General features: G+C 32.2%; 1 protein-coding gene across 4 annotated transcripts in view; it reads right to left on the bottom strand.

Moving 5' to 3' along the window:
• The window catches only part of LOC128165328 (receptor-type guanylate cyclase Gyc76C-like), a 32,045-nt gene extending 19,296 nt beyond the window's left edge, over positions 1–12,749 (bottom strand). Inside the window, exons 1-3 of one of the 4 annotated variants that reach the window (XM_052829747.1) lie at positions 12,731–12,749; positions 7,848–7,958; positions 2,056–2,599 (exon numbers count right to left, since the gene is read on the bottom strand). In XM_052829747.1, coding sequence (XP_052685707.1) covers positions 2,056–2,442 — 387 coding nt within the window. In that variant the 5' untranslated portion in view covers positions 2,443–2,599; positions 7,848–7,958; positions 12,731–12,749. The other 3 variants (XM_052829748.1, XM_052829749.1, XM_052829746.1) reach the window with 3 other exon arrangements.
• Positions 12,750–16,840: the final 4,091 nt, after the last annotated feature.

Genomic DNA, 16,840 nt, shown 5'->3' with positions numbered 1-16,840 from the left:
ATAAACAGCTTTCATAGAGAAGTTGTAGAAATTAAATTTTATTTACGTATTCTATCTAATAAACACCCCCCAGCGATCGCCCGACACGTGAGGACGATATAAAAGGCAGCTAGTGTGCAAGAATTACATGTACAGTTTTTATATTTAGAGCAGAACAATTAACTATTGTCTGATAAAATTCGTCTTAATTCAGGCTTTTAATCAAATCTACTCCACAATTGCCGGGAAGTTTATTGTACACTCAACGATGATTTTCCCCCACACATTTACTCTCATTGACAATTATGTAACACAGAACAACATAAAAATGTACCAACAAGGTTACGAAAATTTTTCTCAATTCAAACGACACGCAACAAATTAAATTGTATGACTGCAAGAAACCCGATATTCCTTTCATATCTTACTTGATTTTTAAAACGGCTCGCCTTAACTATCCTAAACCGTGCCCGGATTTTAATGTAAATCAGAACATAAAGAATTCATGGTCATACAGACAACACTGTACATATCCGTTTATCCCGGGTTCTTTTTTGGTGTCACTCAATAACTCATTAATCATATTTGATGTTATGACTAATATTCATGAAAACGCCTGACTTTTTTGAAAGAACATCTTCTTTGAGACTAAGAAGAATTGTTAAATATCTAATATAATACTGGGTTTTTTTACAATTGTATCTATACACTTGAGTTTGTTTTTGTAATATGACTTACGACAATTTCACATAGAGACTTGGGCGAATAGTTAGACAACAATGTCCTAGACAGGTTATCATTGTGTAGATATTTTGAGGGGAAAAATTACAAATAAAAAAGCTTGTAAATATAAGTAAAATTACAGTCAGCAAATATTGAATTGTATTTATTAAACTTGCATGCTTTTTTACGTTCATTTTCTTTGTACAGTGCATAATCTTTATTTTCAGTTTCAGTAATTTGTTCGAAAACGGTGAGATAACTTTTTTTTATCTTTTAAAAGTCCACATATAGAACATAATTTACATCTCAGTACACAATTTAATAGTCTTTCTAGTTGAAGATTCTGTTTAAAAAGCCATATTTATTTGTATGAATGACATCCTGTGTTCTGATGGCGCGCGCTGACGCCATCATGAACGTGCCTCTGACGGCCCAACAGCTGTTTACGACTGCAAAGTCGTTTACAACGAGAGACCTAAAGAACTTATAACACCATTCTCAAGAGATAATTGTTTCTCCATGAAAGCTGTTGCTTATAGGTTAAAGGTCATGATAATATCTCAGTCTTGACCCACATAACATTGCTGAACACCAGAGCAATCAAAAATAAAAACATAAGGGGAAAAAAACACGTTATTTCGATTTGTGTTGGTATCATGGTGTACAACATGACATACTAATATATAAAATATTACTATGAATCAATTCAGTTTCATAATTAAAGAAAAAGATTGGAATTTCTCAAGTATTTATGGCATGCAAAATTATATTACATGAATTACTTTAAATGTTAAACTGTGATAGATATGATATTGATTCATTGTAATATTTTTATAAAAATTATACATGATATGTAAAACTTTGTAATCATTTTGAAAATCCAATGGATTTGTATCATTTGAAATGTCAACAAAATGATAAATACTATGAAAAGGAAAATCTTTTGATATGTTTCAATAAGCTAGATATTTTTTTTTTTTACATCTTTCAATCTTATGCTTCAGAAATGAAAAAAAAGGAAACTAATTATATTTTTTAAAGTCTGAGAAAAGATAAGTCTTTAAAATTTAAAATGAGATAACTTGATTTTGTTTGCTGTCTTGGCTTTATAAATACGCGTTTATACTTGTTCCGTATATATCAATGACCCCCCAAGACGTTTATAAAACTTATAAATATATATATATATATATATATATATATATATATATATATATATATATATATATATATATATATATATATATATATATATATATACTTCTAAATATATTTCGCAACGCATTTCTTACTCGGGGTACCTAGAAACTCAAACAGTTTCACAACCTTTTTGCTATAATGATAATTACTTACGTAAGAAATAAGGGGTAGATTCCAAGCAGCTGCCACTCTGGCTTCTACACTACAACTGTCCTCTAGCCCGAAAAAGGCCACCACCCCCTGTTTCCACTGGTCTGTTAGTAGCTTGACCGCGGTCAGTGTGTCGCCACGAGTGTCTCCCCATATCAAGTGCAAGGTGTGGTTCGGGAGAATATGTGGATTAGCGTTGACCTGCTGCAAGGCGTAAGTTATTGCCCCTGAAATTATCCTTCCCTGGCGATTTCTGATGTATTTGTCAGTCTTATCCACCGTTAGGTACCCAACAGTAATGTTAGTCCTCTCACAGACAGACAGACGGACCAAGTGGGACAAGGAAATCACAACCACAAGAAAATCCACGATAAAGCACACTCTCATCATTTAGATGTGAAGTTGAAGGTTCATAATTTTGACTTGTTGCTTGAATCATGTTCCGAGAACAAGCCTCATTCATCAAATTTTCCACATCCTAGGTACGAATTCTCCTCGTCCTGATCTATATCTTCTCTCATTAGAAACATCGATTTCAATTTATCTACTGCAAAAAATAAAAAGAAGAATAGAAAAGGAAAATTAAAAGGGATAACTTTATCTTATTCATCTTATTCCTAATGATTGTGTTATTTCATTTAGTCCTTTGAAGTCCCTTACGTTTGCATTGCAAAGCAGAAGATCTGCAATTAGATTCAGGATAACAAACCAGCGATGGCATAATCTTATTCTCTTTTTTTTAATAACAGCAGAACATAGTCACCCACCTTAGTCTTGAACTTTTCAGAGAGCATAACGAACCCTAACACTTGAACACAGGCACTATTTTAAGAAAAGATGTAGGATAAACATGTTCTTGTTGCCGACTCCATAATACAATAATCGTTGGGTGTCATTTCTAATATCCGTCTCACTAAGTCCCTCTAATCGTTACTCAGCATTGCAATATGATGGTGGTGGTAGGGGGGATATCATAAACGCCTACTTTATAAACCCATGGTAGCATAATTTGACGGGAACTCGCATGGACTACCCATGAGGGTTACAGTTATTAGCAGTGAGCTGTAGAATCTCGTCACTTGTAGCTTGTAGTACTGCCGTATTTACAGCATACATATTGATTAACAATAAAACCATACAGACATGACATTATTCTTAAGGAAAGAACAGCAAAAACTCTATGGGTGTTGTCAGGACCGTTCCTGGTAGATATGAAATATAGTTCTGAATCGAAAACATTGTAATTGATAAGACAATCGAGATAATTGGAAGTCAAAAGGGTCGTAAATTTACTGCGCTTTCCGAATTATTTAAAAGTACATGAACTATGAAATGCGATAAAAACGAGTTTCAAATATAGTTAATCTCTCTAATTTTTGTTCTCCAAAAAATTCGATAAAGTCAGGGCATTTAAGTCAAGAGGAATTATTATTCATTTCCAAAGCCGTATCAATAGAATTGTGTAATCTATCTTAGATATTCTCTCTTTTCAGCCTGCATTGATCAGTTTTTCACTGTGGCATTCTAAATCTATCGGCAATTATAAGAGTAGTCGAATACAACGTCAGATATTTATTCCAAAGTCTTCGATTTCTTTACAAACCAAAATATTGTGCTTTGAACTGGAAGATCTTCAATTTGAGAACCCTCATGTATGAATTCAATTTTTTAATAACAGAAATCGATTCTTATCTTTATATCATTAAATAAAATTTACCCGAGTATAATGGAAGGATTTTTGAAAATTCTTAATGATACAATGCATACCTTTATTATAGAGAAAGATCAATCCTGTTCTATGGAATAATTCCCTCGAAATCATTAAATGATGAAGAGTTTCATGAGAGCATATTTTTGTCCTTGCAAATGCCGTAAATCTGGAGTACACCATTTAAAGATTAGCAGAGAAAACCAATATCTTGGATGCAGCACGGTCTGCAGTGTTCGGGGTTTGTTCGCCGTTTTCTTCAACTTCTGTACGTCGTAATTCATTGTGAAGCCGTTTTCATTCAATACTCATTACACATTTTACACATCATATCAGTTTAAGCAAGTTACTAAGAGTCGGCAATAAAAAACAAATCGCTTTCAATAAATGATCATAACATCTTGGGTTTGTTGTAACCTAAGCCGTACGTTATAGCTGGGATAACAAATTCAAAGATAATGCTATCTTTGACTCGTATGCCAAGAACGAAATGAAATGGCAACAATGAGCTCCTAATGTGTTAAAGAGGTATAGATTTGAAATTTATTAATAAATAACACTCTAATACGAATTCTCTGATGTTTCCAATTTACATCAAACTCACATCTGAGTCCTTGCCAGAACGATCATAATCATGAAATAACTGGGTTACGCTGTTCTATATACCACGTAAGATGCATATAGATATTTAGCAACATGATGTCGATTGTGAAAAATGAAGAAAAATTCAATAAGTTTGAAGATGATTGTTAGGATGTATTGTTGACCACCAATCTTACATTGTACTTGCATTACATTAAATAAATCTTGATGACAAACGTATCAGAGCCATTCAGGTTTACTTAGCTCCCTTGCGTTTTACACACATGAACAACTTTCAGAATATTTATTTTTTTAATTTTTAATTTTTCTTTTGCTTTGGAGAATGGGTTTAGCTTAGGCACAGCGCGATTCAAAACCAAAGTCCATTGACCAGCATTATATGGAATTAGAACAGACAAAAAATGGCTGTACGTCTAATGTTTGCCTAGAGGGAATCACCTGTAGTTAAGAAAACAAAGGCAAAATCTTTCCTCTGTGTCTGAGGCAGGGGATACCAGAAATAGTTTTGAGATTAATTTGTTCAAGGAAAGATGTTTCCGTGTCCTCGTGACCTGCCCACGTGACTTGATACACGTATATTGATCAAGGTGGGTTTGACTGGGATGCTAATCTGATTATGTTACAAAAATATTCGTCCTCCTGATCAAAACAGCTTTCGACAGTTGGTCATGCATAATGCAGTATGACCGTATTATTCTTAAGACAACTGCTCGTAAACACGAAAGGCAGAAGAGAAACGAAACAGAGTGGTGGATTAGAAATATCCGTGACGTCTGTACATGATTTATTTATTGGCAGAAAAGCTAAGAATAACGAATGTTAATCTGACTTTTAATCCTTCAAAATAAAGGGTTTAATGTTGTGTGAAAGAGCTCTCTCAGATACTAAGACATCAATAAAGTATATCCCGCTTTCCAATTACGGATTCATCCAACTTTTAGAGTAAATTAGGAAAGGAAAAACAATTCTGATGATACTTTAAATAGCATGCAAGTTAAATGACTGATGATTCTAATTACAATGAACATCAACACAGTCATTTATTCTATACTTGGTGGGTGTAAAATTTGAAAATTATGAATACAGTATAGAATACGACAATGGTACACAACATTGCATGTTTCATACAGATATTGAATTTTCCCAGAAATGTCTGGAAATAACCATAATGTTGACATTTATTTACAAAACTCTCCTAACAGATTAACATGTTAAGAGACTGGATGAAACATCGACAAAGAATTCCATCAGCTTAAATTCTGTTTTAGATAATTATTAATCTTTACTTAATGGGCTTTACGATACCATGACAATTAAACTGCATTGCCTATGTTATACATGTAAATTAATAGATCTGTGCCTACAATGCCAATTTTCATCCTTTATTAATTACACGAAGAAAATAAAATGAATCTGAATACATCTATAACTTGCACTCTAGCATTGTTATTTATACAGGACTGAAACGTCTTTCTCTGCAGAGATTTAACAAACCTTTGGACGTTTAGAGCAAAAATTCAAATAAAACTTAACCTTTTTTATGTTTTCATCTATCATTAAGATATGATCCGAAAGTAAAAAAAAACCACACACTAGAAAGTTCATGTACATGGGCAGAGTTGCAGTGTGATATGTGTATGTGAATACATTGTTGTTCTTTGATGAACAGATGAATTTAATGGATAGAGTAATTTAATGACTTAATGGACAAAATATGCATTTATGCTCGCTTCATGTATATACCCCAGAATGTTTATTGTGCATAAAGAGCTTGTTAAGATAGGGATTTATTGTAAAGTTAAATGTCGTCAATCAAACTTATGTTAATACACGTCAGTTACTGACTATGTAAAGCAGAGTCACAATCTTAATGTTGTCAAATTTTGTTGTTCTTTATTTTTAGATATATATCTCAAGTGTTAGTTTTTGTCGATATTTAAATATGATTTTGTGGCATACAGGGCGCACAAAATCAAAAGAAGTTATCGGTAAATACGATTTAAACGGATTAAATGTACGTATTAATTATATCATAAAGAAAAGTTTAAATACATTTGGATAAAGAATACTTTATTTTAATGAAGATTATGACGGGCTAGAAATAGTTTTCGCTTACTCAGTACGCTATTAAAAAGCGGAGTCGTTTGAATATTGCAGATCCCATTTTCCCTTATAATCTCCAAAGCTAGCTCTGTTAATATCAACAAGTCAATATAAACAAGGAATTAAAATTCGATCAATATCTGAAGATTTTAAATGTTTCACACATGTGATATTTTTAAATAAACATTTTTAATGCTTTGATGGATTAATAGAGAGTGGGAGAGTGAAGAAGATGCGTTACCAGCAGACAAAACGTCAACAGCAGACAAAACACAGGGAATTTGATCTGTTTTGTCTGTTCAGTGATTTTAACCTTTTTCCTTTCTCTTTTAATAGTGCAAGTATGAAGGTCTAAAGAACACCGATTCTTAATCAGAAAAAAAGTCAGAAAAGAAAGATTTTGATAAAATCTTGATTTCGCTGCGAATAAAAGGATAACACGTAGGATACAATCAGTCAGATTTGATTTACACGTATTACGGATAATGGACTAACAAAACACCTCACATGGATCCTTCCCTGAGTTTTGCCTATGCATGTAAGTTATCAGTGACAACGCTTTAAAATAATCGAAAAATGAATAGCACATATTTGTATATTGTACACGATTTACTATTTTTCAATGTTAAAAAAAAGCACACCATAATTTCAAAATACCGTAAGTTATTTACACGTTTTAAAATACGTATTTAAAAATAAAAATAAGAATATCGCATGGCCAGTCTCTCTATTTCTAGAAGCGACAGAACAGTCGATAGTCACCTCTTACTTTTCTAGGTCGAGGATCTTCGTTTAATAGGATCTCTTTTTAGCAGGTGCGCCAAATCATTGTTCTCGTAGAAATATGTAAACATTGGTTAAACTAACCTCCAACAGTTTTCTGAACAATGCACGCTTAGAAAAGATTCCCTTGCATACAAGAATCACGAAGAGAGAGTTTCTCAAACCTGTTATTACAGAGATCATACGTTCTATACATGCTTTTGATACACAATTCGATTTCCCAACTTGAGTTATACTTGAAAATTTCATTGGCGGAATCTAAATCTCCAGAAACACTTATGAGTCCGACTAGATAAAGATTTTAATCTATTCAGAAGCTATGGACATTACACTTTGTAGCAAACGAAAAATTGTTTATGCTTTAATTGGCTGAAGGCAATAATTTACAAGTTCGAGTATTTTAACTCTCCTAAAATAGAACATGGACATTAACTTTCTACTAAAATAGTGTGATATTTTTGCAATTAACAATCATTTTCTCCATTTACATTTCCACACTTGATATTTTACACAGTTTTTGTCATTAACGATTTTTGAAAAATTCTAAAGAAAGATATTTTGACCGTTGATTTAACAAAACATGATTCCTTTAACTAACCTGCTGTGTCGCCTTGCTATGCTCCACAATAAGCCGAATACAGACTGAAAAAACACACAGTGCTGTCTGTGGTACAAGTCCTGATGATAAAATCTTGATTTGTCCGTATTGCTGCAAGAAGATTGAATGCTTTACGAATTGAAATGATTCCAATAATCAAGTTTAAATGCTAATTGCCTTACATTAGATTTTCGCTAAATATAACCCTGCCGTGTTATCCAGCCTTACCCGTAAGTCGGTAGGGTTATACAAAGACGAACCCTTGTAGCATGACTTGCATTGAATAGAGTCTTAGACGACCTTTAAAATTCTCGACAAGCAGGGCAGATCTTAAAGATGTCATATTGCAGTTTATTGTGTCTTTTTATAGGTTGATGGAAGATATTATTGAACATTGTCTAAATTCTGACTAATTAAAGATGCATAGAACATGTGTTGTGAACAAATACGGTCCGTCTAAGCTTAACGCCTTTTAAATGACTGCGCTAAATTTAGAATATTTTATTTGATATCTTGTGCGGTAAAAAATAAAGAAACAGGAAAAGAGAGGCAGTTTAACTCGAGATGGAATGTTATTAATGAAATAAAAGTACATTTTGTGTCATTGCCACCCATAATTCATTGCTGCGATGCCAAGATATACTGAAAAGCAAGCTTAAGGAACAAAATAATTTCGAATGCCATTCGATAAATTGAAAATGACAAACGGACGGCCTTGGCTTGTCTGTTTTCGTGTTAATCTGGACACCTTATTTGTGAACTCCAAATGTGCCCTCTCGCGTGGGATAGGCCAGTCCAAAATCAATAACGTAAAATGTGTAGAAATATTGTCAATGCTTTTATGATGTGTTTCAATGTTCCGATAAGTTGTTTTGTTCCTGAATGACTTTAACAGAGACAGTTATTTCAGAAATGTAGACATCAATATGAACACTATTAACTGCAACTCTCAATGCATGCGAGCTGTTGTTGATTTATATATCAACAAAATTCAAGAAAGATTCTGAAAAAGCTTCTAATTAAAAAATTCCATGCTATAATTTTTCATAATCTAAAGACATAGATATAATAAACTTGGTTATATTTGTAATATTTCAATAGAATTTTCTATGATTTTATTAAAGGGTTGACTCGGTATAAACTCGAGCAAAGATAAAAAAAAAAAGATGTTTGTAATGAAACATTCATATCATTTGAACATGAATTTTTAAATGGGCCGTTTATCCACAAACGATCATTCAGAATTGACTACCCTTTATATCACTCTAAAATAACTTCAACCTTTTTCTATTTCTGTCAATCGTCTTTGACTTATGACAGTTATCGTTATTTTCATAATAATTGACGAATATTGATTTGAATTCACGGCAATGTAAAGGACCATGAAACCTCAATCGAATCAAATTATACCCTGTCGCGATCGGGTGCTATGATGTATTATTTCAGTTTCAACGCGGTTCCTTATGGGTTTATTTTCACGAATTGATTAATGTAGTAGCCTGGCAAAAGTTAACTTTTTTTGCAATATCAATAAAAGTTTTTGCCAAATGCAGCATTTCAATTTCAGAAACACTTGGAGTGAGCAAGACGCATTTTATAAAATCTAATCAACTTCATTGATGTCTTATGCAATAAGTGAAAAAAATTGGTATTTCATCTGAAAGCAATGCGATAAATTTCTATAAAAAAAAACAAGCAATAAATATGGTTTATAATGATAGTTGCAGCTCAGAAATGAACCAACTGTTCTGTCTGATCAAATATCATTTCATGGATCCACAGGTTGCAACGAAATCTACATCACGTTGCCAGCCTCGTAGTCTTAAAACTTCTTTTCTGATCAATAACCTCTAAATAACATGCTTCAAAGCACATCCTTTTGTCTATTTATATTCAATTTTTGTGATTATAACAAAAAATTGGACATTTAACGGCGGCATGCCCTATCTAAAGAAAGAAAATAATTCCCAATCACTGATAATATTGGTCAGCAATGTTTATTAACTCTTACAGTAGCTAGACCCGCTCCATGTCATGAACTTAGAGTTTGATTCAATTGACTTACTGTCTATCATTTGACCGCAAGCGGGACCTGTGGACATGTTTAGGAAACTATCTTAGGACTATGATGTGTCCAGGGAATGCCTAAGGAAGCGTACTAGTTTTTAAGTCAACTTCTTAAAGCTTTCCAATATAGAAAAGTAGGGATCCACCATAGATCCGTTCTAAGTTTAGGACACAATGAACCGTATCCTAAGATTAATCAAAGTTTGTCAACATCTGTGTCAGGGACTTTCGACTCTTTTGTGATTTTTTCCCTATGATCTGCAATGTAAGACGACCATCCAAAATGTTTCGCGTATAGGACGACGACTTATAAAAATACTTTTTTATAAATGCATTCATACACGTGCTTCTGCTGAAGCTCGACTCTATTTAAAAAGAAGACGTTCATAATATGCATTATCATAATCTTTATCCTGATGTTTGCCTGATTTAAGATTGTTAAGTTTGTAGATTGTTTATTTAGGTTTTACATATGTCACACGAGAAACATGCTTACGCATCATATATTGCAAAACATTTTTTAAAAAAAGATGTCATACTTGTATATCATTGAAAAAAAAATATTCCTAATTATAAACATGTACTTACTTCGTATTGTTCTTTACGTCTGACAACCTGTGCCCTATTCTAAAGTAATTATTTGAACTCTCCGTTGATTTTCTAATTCGTTCTTTATGATTTATTATTTTATAATCAGAGAATCAAACAAGGTTATTAAAAATGACGAGAAAAGAGGGTATAGAAAAAAGTACGAGGAAGCAATTCTGGACATGAAAGATGTGTTCTATCCTAGATATGTTGTAGGTTGCTTAATCACTGCTATTAGATGAGCACAATGTATTTTTAAGCAACACCAAAGAAGCGCCTAGCAGTTGAGAGGTTAGTGGGTATAAGCTATTAAAATAATGAGCCCCATTTTAGATTTAATGCACAATCAGTTAGTTCATTAAGAATTTTTTATATGACGGGCATATTTTGTTCAGCCAATTACTCAATATAGTATTGAGCTTGACACGAAAGCACAGTCTCCGAATAATAAAACATCGCGATAATCTCAAAGGAGAACAATGTGAGTGTCCTATATTGTTTAGTCAGGCGGTGCATTAAAAAAGAGGAAAGAAAATCAACAGTTTGAATATTAAAACCATTCTTTTAACAAGAGGCCCAAATGCCTTAATGGTCACCGGAGAATGATATAACCGTGTAAAAGATCCACAGCATTGCAATTTACTAATTATGCAATTAAACGAAATACCGAAAGATGGAAATATGGATGTTTCATTGCGTTATTGTGGATTATCTAAAATTTAGATATGGTAATCTGAAAAAAGTATTCAAAATACTCGTATCCTAAACCTAAATTGTCCTGTAGAGCTAAAGTTCCAACTCCTTTTGGAAGAGTGCAACTATTTTAACATATTAACAAATATATTGTACCCACTTCAATTTTAATTTTCAATTTAATACATTCCCTTGTCATGTTAGCCTTGGGATTTTGCCATATGATACATGGTATACTTTTTAAGCAGGAATATGCACTCGCGATTGTTGAATATCTCTAAAGTTATAATAATTTTAATAGTATTGTACATGTAATAGATGTACGTGTATAACTTTTTTAACACTTCACGTGGTTGCCACGAGCGAGTCATGCATACTTTATCAAACAAACAAACGCGATACAAATGATACAACATGCAGTGCCATTTTAACACTTTCAAACTGTATCATGTCCTCAAACGGTAATCATTGAATTGATAAAAGAAACATTTTTGAAATGGATTTAATTTTGTCATAAAAATTAAAACGTGGACCAACATTTTAAATATGAAATCTGATTATTCTCACATCAATATAATGGGTAAAAATGTTGATTGAAAGAATTCATTGTTCTACATAAAATCATATTCAAATGAGACGAAAATATTCCCATACCCTATAACGCTTTGTATTTTTCCGATTATGAAAGTGTTTTTCCAGCTTCAACAAATGTGGAATGTGACAATCATATGAAAGTGGGTCAAGACGAAGACATTCCTCAGTATCAAAATATTAATTAATCAATTATTGTTAATCAACGTGTGGTTTCTAATGCAACGAACACAAACTATGTTTAGGTAAATTATTGTTTCATTGGGTGTGCAAGAATCAATATACCGATATCCCTGTTTTCTTGTCCCATAAAATCTTGTATGATATTCCAATAAAAGCAATCGAGCATGGAATGCGGGAAAAAAATAAAAGGGAAATCTTTTGTAGAAGACATACTCGCAAGCCCTTTAAAGCCTCAGTATAATTGCATAGATTTGCCAGTGAAAATTTGATATTTAGTGAGACATATAAATCGAGGTCATTTGGGACCACTCATTTACAAAACAGAAAAACAATAAAACTTATTAATATGATATTACATTATCAACTTCAGTAGTAATAAAACATGACCCGAACTAGAGTTCAACGATTTTACATGAAGATCTGAACAACCTTGACGTAATCTTATGTTATTTGGGGGTTTCTTACTAAAATACAGCTAGAAATATAGTTGGCATGTAACGAACATAACAATGTCAAATGATTAATTTTGGAACATGCTTTTTAATATTGCGTTAAAGTATCTGAAATTGTAATGGAAACTACCAATCCCTTGCAACCATATGCTATTCTTCACTTTGTAGAAAATGTGTTTTATTAGAAAATAATTAAAAGTCATAATTGCCTTAAATGAAACTTTAAAATTCGATAAAAACGGAATTAAGCAAAATATAAGTTGAGCTCATGGTACATTTATATAAAAATCGAAATGATGAAATACTTACTTATTAAGAACACTAATAGGTCCACTAAAATCAAATTTTCTTTGAACGCCGCCAATACAGTTGAGGAAAGAATCAAACAATTATGAGTTTTGAATAGAGCCTTGGTAGTATCAAACTATGTATATGTATGCCTCTGACATTAACAGGAAGTAGTGTATTGTCCTTCAGTAAAAATGATGGAAATCGATGTAAACGAATCGTCTTAATAATTTGACGTGTATGTTGTGGACACATTAATCCCATCGTTATTTCTATGTCAGTGCTGTCTGTGATAACAGTCCTCTACACTTAGTGAACAACAGCAGTTTGGACTATAAAATCTTTCTCATGTTAACATGCTTATTGCAATCTACAATTTATAAATTTATGCAAAATCACAACCAATATAGTCCATATTCAATCAATTTATGAATTCAACACATACACGATTATGTATTTGAATTATTTCGTTTGAATGTATGGGATAAAATACCTTGAAATGATAGATATAAAAAATGAAAATTTAACCCAATGCAGAAATCAATCATATATCACCGCTCGAACTATGTTGTTCAGTCAAAAGCGAAATAAAAACGGCATACACCCCTAAAACAAAACCCTCAAGACTTTTTAACATGTTTCGTATTATATATATATATATATATATATATATATATATATATATATATATATATATATATATATATATATATATATATATATATAAAAAGCACTGAATAGAATCAACAACACAAGGCATCTTTAAAGTATCGGATCTAATATATAGATACTAAGCGATCTAATATATAGATACTAAGCCAGTAAACTGAATATATAAAGCACTAAAAATGGCTAACGACACGAACAATAGAAATTGTCAAATTTTCGGGACAACCCGTCCCTTCTTCAGGACAAAAAAAATAAATTACATGAGTAAAAAACAAAGTTTTATATATATATATATATATATATATATATATATATATATATATATATATATATATATATATATATATATATATATATTTATATATCCTGATTAATCTGTATATAAAAACGTGTACTCTTTACTCGCTTGTACCATAGCTTGGCGAGTTTTCTATTGTTAAAAGTGTGGGTTTTTTGTGCAAACCCCACACTTTTTTAAAAAACCGCCCACTATCTCGAGTAAAAACAACATCAACAAGGTTGTTTTAGCGCGTCCATAATATTCCACAGTAAGAGTTTCCTCCAGATCAAAATTGCCAAAACTCAACACGGATAAATGACTCGACTAACTGAGTTCGTCGAATAAATCTCATTTTTAGCTCGAGACAAAACAATATCGGCGATGGCTTTGTCAGAAAGACTCTATTTTAATAATCCTCTCCATGTGTGCGGACAAGTAGAGAAACGTGTGTTAAATGAAATAGGGGTATCCTGTTTAAAGGTTTTATAGAAAGTCAATCACGTGATAGGAAAGCGTTTGAATAGAAAACTTGTTTTGTGGACAGAGTGAATAGCTGTAGCCAATCGAAATTGACATTAACCATTCACGGTTTCGCGACATGCATTTCTCAAATAAAATTTTTTTTGCTTAAATTGATTGATTTTGTTCAAAATATATATGTACATGTTTTTTCAGCCACTTTTAAAAAACATAATTTGATACAGAGTATCAAATAAGATTTAAAAATAATAATTACCTTCATCAATTTAGATTTAATTTCAATTGTTTAAACAGAAGCATTGCACGATTTAGGGTTCGTACATTTGAAATTGTGTTAATACGTTTAATTCTTTGAAGCAAATATCGATACTATAAGTCGGAAAATGAATGAATATGAAATAAAATCAAAACAATGAGAAGTCGATCTATTCATTAGGGCTATGATTTAAAAAAAAAAATGAAGAATAATTAATCTTTGTCGGGGATAGAAAGTCATTTGGGAAATTCACAAAGTACAATTACATATATAAAGACCAACGCATTGGCACCGTATTGTTTAGAGGCAGGTGCACTCCCGATATTACCATGATAATAAGATATAATGAATAATTGTAAACTATGGTACAAGTAACTTACCCCATATGATATTGTTGTTTATGTGCAGATACCCGATGGGCGTGGTCATAACGACACTCGGGAGCTACGCTCCCTCGTGTCATTATGACCACGTCCATCGGGTATCTGCACATAACCAACAATATTATATGGGGTAACTACTGCAAATATTAATTTCTCTGAACTGAAACCTTTATCTGGAAGTAAGGCGTGAAAAACTCGCACTGAGTTCAAATGTGATTTATATACCGGTATTTAGAATAATACATGAACATTTTAGTTACATTCTACATGTACGTAGGAATAGAACAATGGAATCTATTAATGGTTGTTTTCTCTCTCCTTACACTGTCCATCAATAGTGCCCTGTTTGATTCATAGCGTAGGTTATAGTTACATAGCTTTTAAACTCAACGTCAGACAATAAAATGGACCAAGATACCGGTATTTCTTAGCAGAGCATTCGTCCTTTCTAGCTCTGCCAATTAAAATGAAACCTATTATAATTCTCAAGTTATTAAACAAAAGCTATTAATAATACTGTATTAAGAAATAAAGATGTTTATTTTTTTATTTACCTTTTTCATATGTATGATGAAAATGAACTGTAAAGTTAAGCATCAATTACACAAGGAAAAGTGGCTCGCATAATTTTTATGCGTGTTACTTTTCGTTAAAAAATCATACGAAAACAAGACAAAAAGTTTCTCATGCGAATATCATGCCAATAGCACTTAGCCAGCAGTATTAAACGGAATTACGACTACTTATTGGTTGCTATTTAAAAAAAAAGATTCAAAGACAAATCATCTACAGATATGAATTTGAAGGTTCCACGTGCAGGAAAAAGAAAGAGAAGAAAACTGTGCACTTAAATTTACGATAAGAAAATTTTTAATGTGCTTCATAATTGAGTTCAACGAGTTTCAAAGAAATCGCACATTAAAGCCTTAAAAATGATATGTACATTTTGTTTTCAATAACGTGTATACTTCTAATTGCAAAAAAAAGGACAACCAGACAGACATACAGTAATGTACAGACATACCAACTTTCACAGTCGATCAATTTGAGTGCCTTTTGGCAATTCAAATTTCTAATGTTTTACGGATGCCTGTGATCCATTATAAATTAATTCATTTTTTAATACTTTAAATGCAACAGATGATCAAACCATAACAATTGTACACGCTTATTAATAAGTACATGAATCATTGAACTATCAAAACATAGATAAAATAATCATAATAGCTAAGATTGCTCCCTATTTTTGTTTTGAATTCTTGCAGAAATTTTTTTTTTTTGAATCTCCTCTGTTCAGTGTGAGGTGTTTCTTTAAATTTTAAAGCATAATTTTAAACCATAACATCGTTAACGACAGCATTGCATTTTAAATGTTATTTTCAATTTTAAGAATTGAAATCTTTAAACATAGCACGACAATTTCATTTCGCAATATAGAAATCATACTTTAAAACAGAACATTATAACAGAGCATATAATGCATTAAAATGCAAAGAAGGTGTTTCTTATGCTTGTAGTATTACTTTATCACTCGATAGTATTTCATTATTTGAAGAAATAGTAATGTTATAACTGTTACAGGATTTTTTTTTTAACGACGCGATTTATTCCTCATAGACCGACTCACCGCATTATCATGTAACAAAGCAATTTGATATACCCCTGTAAAACAGTTACTATATAACTCTATACGAAAAAAAGTCCAGCATTTTGACTGTTGGACTCGAACTGTTAGATTGGAACTGTTAAAATCGACTGTTAAAAAAGACTGTTGACCGGTGACGTCACATTCCGCGAAAACGTGTTATTGATTAGAAGGGGTATAACAAAACAGTTGTTGACTGTGTCTCGGGCAACAGTTGATCTGTCGGACCGGCTCGCAAACTGTTTGCGAGCCGGTCCGACAGATCAACTGTTGCCCTCGACCCCAGTCAACAACTGTATAATAGTCAATATAACACAACAAACCTCGTAAAAGATGACTGTTTCTTCAGTTCTTGATTACGTGACCATATTCTTGCCAATGGTCTAGTTTTGTACAGGTTTGTGAAAATCAACATAAG

The sequence above is a fragment of the Crassostrea angulata genome, chromosome 10, assembly GCF_025612915.1.
Source record: "Crassostrea angulata isolate pt1a10 chromosome 10, ASM2561291v2, whole genome shotgun sequence".
In the NCBI taxonomy this organism is placed as follows: domain Eukaryota; kingdom Metazoa; phylum Mollusca; class Bivalvia; order Ostreida; family Ostreidae; genus Magallana; species Magallana angulata.
The sequence above is the reverse complement of the archived record's forward strand: the minus strand, read 5'-3'. Positions and strand labels throughout refer to the sequence as shown.